Here is a 6,937-nt window from a genome sequence, read left to right as displayed (position 1 = left end):
TCAGTTTCTCAAAACTTTATTTCAAATTTGACAGCTTTTCGTATCATTGCCCATTTCACAAACATCCGTGTCCCATCTCCCGTCTTTTCTCACATACAATCTAATCTCATGTATTCACTAATCTCATGGTCAAAAAACACCACTTAAAAAAAAAAAAAATCAAAAAAAAAATCATACAAAATGTAGAAAATATGACTGATGAACATCAAAAACAAGCATTTGGGATGACACAGAATCAGAGCTTCAAATTCATTCAAACATAAATGTAAGTGAGGGGTGAGTAGAAAAAAGTTGCAAGTGCAAAAGAGATCAGATTGGAAAAGACTTCGTACTTCAGAATGAGAAGATTCAACCTTAGAACATGGCGTATGTGAGTAAAGACATGAGACCGAAAACACTTGGGCCCTTCAGCTACTCGTTTAAAAAAAAAAATCCCACAACCATACATACTCAAAGGGAGGGGGATACAAAGTCCAGATGTGAAAATGAGAATTAAGTGTCAAGTCTGCACAAGGTGTGACAAAGTTTGAATGGAGCTCAACAAACTCAAAAACAGACCAACAAAAAAAGCCAAAAGTCATGAGAGCTGAGCACAGTGACCTCGAGTTCATCCCAAGGCACAGAGGCACGAGATGAACCCATCACTAGCATAAGATGAGACGCAAACAGTCCATGTCTGGGTTCAGGGATGGTTAAAAAAAAAAAAAAGTGGAAGCATCTGAGTCACATTTTATGTCATTCTCATACATACAAATAGTCGGCTGCGGGGGGGGGGGGGGGGTGCGTCTGTGTCTGTGTGCTCGTGTGGCAGGAGTAGTTTAGAGGGCATCCAGCAGACTGTCGATGCGGCTGACGAGCTCCTGTCTCTTGCTGGTCAGAGTCTTCTCGCTCTCGATGTAAGCCTCCTTCTTGACCTTGCCCGCCACCAGCCGCTCCGCCTCCTGGCAGGAGCGGCACACCAGCTCCTTCACCTGGCCGTCCAGCTTCTGCACCTCCCCGACCTGAGAGCGCAGAGAGGGGAGTGAGCCTCACCTGCGCGTGCAGGTTAATCGGTGACAATTCAATCACGCGTAACTCACCTTATCGGCCAAGTCGGAGCCCTCGGCTTTGAGGCGAGCCTGCAGCGAGCTGATCTCGTTGGTGAGAGCGCGGTGGTCGGCCTCCAGAGTCTTTCGCCCACTGTTGAGCGCCCCGGTGTCGCGGGACTGCTTGTAGCGGTTGACCACCTCGTCCATGTGTCGGTACAGACCCAGACGCTTGTTGACCAGAGTCAGCACCTGCTCCGTGATGGAGGCCACCTTCATACGCACCTCAGCCGCGGGATCCTGAAGAAGAACAACATGAAAACTGATTTAAAACACACATGAAGTGGCAAGACCTGAAAAAAGAGAGAAGTATGCAGAATGTCTGCCAAAGGAAGGAAGGAAGGGCAAATGAGGCAAACAGGAACCAGGCTCCCTTTATAGAAACATGAATGCTGTCATACCTTTGTGATAGCAAAGTCCAGGCGGACATAGATGATGACAGTGAAGAAGAGGATGTAGAAGGCTCCTACGACCAAGAGAGGCTCCTGCAGCATCAGGATCTTATTGAAGTTATAATGAACCTGGTAATCACAAAGAGGTTTATCAGTTCAGATCTGAAGACAGTACAGCTCAAATTCACACAACTGTGAGGTAAATCTAGTGAGGCTGAAGTCTTTCCCCCATCTCAGCCCATCCTCTTCCATCTACATTCAGTTGAAAACAGTACAAAGGCAAGATGTTTTGAAGCCTTGTTTTGTAAATATACTCTCATTCTAACTGTGTTGCATCACCTTTTCTTTTACCAACACTCAGATCACTTTTAATGCACAGTACCTGCACACTGCTGTAACACATGCACAGTGTGGCTTGACATTGCCTTGAAACAAGCAGGGACGTCCCTGAAAAAGACGTCATTTGGATAGCAGCATATGTTGTTCCAAAATCTGTATGTACCTTCCAGCACTAATGGTCCCTCCACAGACATGCAAGTTACCCAACCATGGGCACTAACACCCCCCCCATACAATTACAGATGCTGGCTTTTCAACTCGGTGCTGGTAACAATCTGGACGGTCCTTTTCATCTTTAGCCCGGAGGACACGACGCCCATGATTTCCAAACAGCTTCAAATGTGGACTTGTCAGACCACAGACCACTTTTCCACTTTGTGTTAGTCCATCTCAGATGAGCTCGGGCCCGGAGATGTCGGCGGCGTGTTTGAATATAAACATAAAAGGTCGGCGCAAAAGCACGTATCTGACTGAAAGGCTTTTTTCAATGTTTTCTTTCCTTTGGTATTTTATGCCTTTATGGCAGAGAGATGAGAGGAAATGAGGGGAGAGAAATGGTGAACGAGACAGAACAAAGGTCCCCAGCCATGCTAGAGTCAGGAATGCGGGGGTCACTGGTCTGTGTCTTAACCTATAAGCCATGGGGGCGCCCTGGAAGAGATGCTCTGTCTCTAAACTGAAACATGACCTTCAGAGAGCTAAATAACCCCATTTCTGATGCTGAAGCAATTACTGGATTCATTAGTAAGTTTCAAGACTAAATATTAATAAATTATGAAGAAAAAACACAAAACCTTAAAGCTTCTCAGATAAAGATATTGCATGTTTTTCTTTGAATCTTAAGTAAGTATAGCCATGTATACATAACATTAACAGCACCGTTATATTCACAATATCCCACAAATGTACACATACTGGTAATTTAGCTACAATGAGGCTTTCCTGAGCCTTGTTCCACAAAGCAAGTTTACCAATTTATTTAAATATCTTTGCTGAAAAACCTCAAGTCTGGAATAAGAACTAATGTTAAAAAATATATATATATTCATGCTTTTATTCAGCAGACTCCAGAGAACTCAGTAAAGCTGCTTCTTAGAACAGTTTGTTTGTCACATTTGTGAAAGCGAGGGGAAAAAAAAACTTACCACAACATCCTGAATGTGATGCTCCACCAGGTTGCTCTTGGTGGCAACCAGCACTGGTCGGCCAAATGTATCCAGATATGTGTAGTGCAGCTGGTTTGGCATGCGATCAATTTTGTATGGCGTGTCCACGTGGATGTTTCTGATGGGACATGACAGGGAAAATATGAGAAATCAGCATCAAGCACTGCAAAAATCTCTTCTCATCACAACAAAGTATAGATTTCCTTGCAAACACTGACCTGGCTCCCTCTGGCAGGATGATTTTCACAGTGAGTGAGTCAATGACCTGGTCGTCATACACATGGTCAACTAGTCTCATTTTCAGTGCATACTGGTCACCTAGACGATAAAAACATGTGACATGTTAGCAACACATAATAGGACTCAGTGATTAGGAAGGATGTGTCTAAATGAGAAGCCTGGGTTCACATCATGACGCCCTGAACAACACACTGGTTTGTTCTCAGTTATTTGCCTTTCCCCTTCCTCTCAGCTTGGAGTGGTCTGTCAGAACATGGGTAGGAATCCAAGTTTTCTCCAGTGTTTGCGTGAGTTTAGCTGCTACTCACTCACACACTTGCTATGCACACACATTAGACACTGAGCTACACTACTCGTATAAAAAGAGCACAATGGAGAGCATCTAATGTTCTCTCTTCTCGATATGTGGTTGTTTACTACAACAGGGAGACAAGCTTTGTTTAAGAAATGTCTGCATGCAAAAAAAAACACAAGCATGGACTCTGACCAATCAGAGCAGTGTTTTAACTCTGCCATTTAGTATCATCTCAGCTCGCTTGGAACCTCAGCAGAGGGATAATGAAAAAACTGGATGCAACAAACTGAACTGGACAGCTTGATGGGAAGGAAGCTTTAGTGTTATCAGAAATCAACTCACCCAGGGTATAAAGATACTCATAGCTGGGCAGATTGTAGCCAATGATGTAGTGCGTCTTCCATCCTCCGAACAAGGGGAAGCGAGGCCTGATCTCCACCTCCACGGAGTCATCCAGAACCTGCAGATGGGAGGTGGAGATGTTGCCGATCTCATCTCTGTAGTAGACATCCTGGGCCGAGGCAGGAAGGATAGTCTGTTGAGGAGAAGGCATATGTAGTCATTATCATCACCATCACCTTAAAAGAAAAAACAAGTCAGGCAACACTGGTTTGTGTACGAAGCAACACCTTGAAGGATTTGACAGATGAGATGCCGCTGTCTGACTGACGCTGATAATCGTAACGTGAAAAAGGCCCCTTCAGGACGGCTCCTGTGTGCCTCAAGTCGATGGTTTCTTCCACAGCAATGTTACCCCAGTGAGAGACTTCAATGGTGCGAGTGATGCTGCTGATGGTGAGGAAGGGTGTGTTGTTTTCATAATGGATCTTCATCGTATCCTGGACAGCAGAGAACAAGCAAAACACAGGATGCTTTAGCAACTTTCTAGCAGCTTCGATCAAAGCTGTTCAGATCAGGTCAGGGCTGTACCTCACTGAACGGAGCCACGTCACGGAAGGGTCCGTACTCGATGATCTCATCATTCTTGCTGGGGTTGCCCAGCTTGGTGTAGCTCTCCACAGTCTTGGAGGCCAGACGGACACGTGTAGTCTGGCTGCGGGTGGGGTAAGGGGAGTACAGGTAGTGGTTCCCCTGAAAGACCACCAGCTGGCGCTCGGCCTGGGTGACATGCGTGGGGAAAGGCTTCAGCACGTGGCTAAATGTCATCTCCACCTTCGCTTTCAGCTGAGCACCAGCTGCCAGACCTGAGGGCAGCTGCACTTTGTAAAACTGACCACTGTATGGGAACAGAGGAGACATGACAGAGGGGGGCATGGGTAAGACACATTTGCATGATGATGTTAATGCTGCTGCTGTGGGACAACAGCCCTGATCTTGTGTGTCCTGTGCTTAAGGTAAAACTAATTTTAAAAGTCCAATCATGAATGCAACTCAGACACAAGTAATTGTTCAAATGCAACAATTATGCGGTGGGTTTCCATCAGTTTAGCTGTTAATACAGGCGTGAGAATCCTGTTAGATGACAGTGTTAGAATCTGATCTCTCACCTTTGGCCTGGAATCAATGTCTGTTGGAGTTCAAGTGTGCCATCTTCCTCTTCATCACCTTTCACCTGAGGAAACACGGTGGTTTAGGCATTTTCTCTCTCTCTCTCTCTCTCTCTCTCTCTCTCTCTCTCTCTCTCGTTTAAGCATTAACATGCTTGCAAGCAAACAGCTGGCTGAGTGGAGGGTTTAGAATGCAATGGATAATAGTTCCTTGAAGTAACTATGTTCAACTTGTTACAGTCCATAAACAGACTACTGAACCCGGCTCATTGGCAGTAGAAGGGGCAGGCCTGCGCAGTCACACGCGGAAGTGAGCTGCCCAGCGCATACGTGTCATTCAGCCACTGACAGAGCGTGCGCCGCTGCGGAAGTTAACGTCCTGTTACCGACATCCTTAGCAATTCCAAAAGAATTTATCTAACCGTGGTCGAACTGTTCGGTACATTTCAGCTCACGGCGTCTCAGCTGAGACCAACACCTTGCACTGAGCAATGTACATCCTGAAATAGTAGCTACTCTTGGTTATCTGTGGCTGTTTGACTTTGGAGCTTGCAGAGCTTACTCCCCGCAGGACCACACTGAACGATATCACGTAACCCTAGCTAATAGCTGTCAGCCCATGCATTCAATGAACACACTGTAGAATTGTATAGTAGCATGCTATCAACCCGTGCACTATTACCCCCGTCAATTTCACAGAAAAATGCAACATTTGAAAGCAGCACACATCCACGCACAGCCGACGTATGTGTCGCCTAAGTTTACTATCCAGTAGCTAACAAGCTAAAGCTAGCGAGCCGGTTCCATGCAGAGGTGCAGGCGTTGTTTCATTCACTCAAGTTCGTCTCACCGAAGCTCCGATGTACGCCAGGTGCGGGGCCAGGTCAGCCTCTACCGCTAACATGAAGCTCTGGACGGCAGAGTGTCCCTGGTTGGATAGCACGATCTCCGCGGTGATCTTGGCTAAATGAGTGCTCAAGTCCACTGTCCTCTTCACCTCCTCGTTTACTAAACCGTCCGCTGAAACCTTTGAGCTCAGAGCAACCCAAAGCAGCAAGCAAGCGGCCAGCAGTGGCGACTTCAGAGTCATGGCTAAATTAATTAAAGAACACTAATACCGGGATAATAGATGAAAGATTTGGGGGAAATGTAGAGCAGCAAAGAAAGGCCGCCGTGCCGCTCTACATCAGAAAGGATGACGCTTCATTCAGTCCGACGTCATGACGTCACGGCGCGCTTTTTACAACGCGCTGTGCGTCGTATGTGACTGAAATCTGACACAGAAAAACAATCATGTATGGTGGTTTTCAAACGGTGAAACGTTTTACCGCTGAATTTAGGGCCTTGTGAGACTGTCTGACTATGAAATGTCTGTGACCTTTTCTGCCTTGCTGATTGCACCCGTGTCACTTTGAGGTTAGTTGAAGATCTAAAGGTCCCTGGTCCCAGTCTCTGTTTAATACCTTAATCAAGACTCACCGTGAAGGCCATACGATGTAGGCCTACTATACACACGTGGTATTCGTTTTTTTGTTTTTGAAAATCACGCCGAAATAGCTCAGTTGGGAGAGCGTTAGACTGAAGATCTAAAGGTCCCTGGTTCGATCCCGGGTTTCGGCAGTCGGGTGTGACCTCTGTTTTGAGTCTGTCAATATATATTGTGAATATATCAATTATATGTAACCTTCCTAAACAAATAATGGTTTTGATAGATAACGAAGTTAATCTTCAGTCCCATATGAAATAGCACGTAGGTGTTTAAGGTATTAGTCAGACATAGTGATCTTGAACGGAGCAGCTGGCATCACATCACATCACCACTGAAATAATGAGTGGTAATGACAATTTATGTAAAAGGGAGTATAAAACAGAAATAATCATAATAAAAGGTGTAATTGAAAGTTGATTTAAA

General features: G+C 45.5%; 1 protein-coding gene and 1 non-coding gene across 2 annotated transcripts; one reads left to right on the top strand and one right to left on the bottom strand.

Moving 5' to 3' along the window:
- On the bottom strand, positions 1 to 6,225 carry rpn1 (ribophorin I). The gene is made up of 10 exons (XM_070959737.1): positions 5,876 to 6,225; positions 5,026 to 5,090; positions 4,448 to 4,754; positions 4,147 to 4,356; positions 3,860 to 4,052; positions 3,201 to 3,300; positions 2,962 to 3,100; positions 1,487 to 1,606; positions 1,080 to 1,325; positions 1 to 1,001 (listed from the first exon to the last, which is right to left on the bottom strand). The coding sequence occupies exons 1-10, from the start codon at positions 6,113 to 6,115 to the stop codon at positions 819 to 821; spliced, it is 1,803 nt and encodes a 600-aa protein (XP_070815838.1). The 5' UTR covers positions 6,116 to 6,225; the 3' UTR covers positions 1 to 818.
- A 347-nt stretch (positions 6,226 to 6,572) lies between these two features.
- On the top strand, positions 6,573 to 6,645 carry trnaf-gaa (transfer RNA phenylalanine (anticodon GAA)). Its single transcript has one exon. It is a non-coding gene; the product is annotated as a tRNA-Phe (tRNA).
- The last annotated feature ends 292 nt before the right edge of the window (positions 6,646 to 6,937 follow it).

Source organism: Chaetodon trifascialis, chromosome 3, assembly GCF_039877785.1.
Source record: "Chaetodon trifascialis isolate fChaTrf1 chromosome 3, fChaTrf1.hap1, whole genome shotgun sequence".
Lineage (NCBI taxonomy): Eukaryota > Metazoa > Chordata > Actinopteri > Chaetodontiformes > Chaetodontidae > Chaetodon > Chaetodon trifascialis.
Note: the sequence above shows the minus strand (reverse complement) of the source record. Positions and strands in the feature narration are given on the sequence as shown.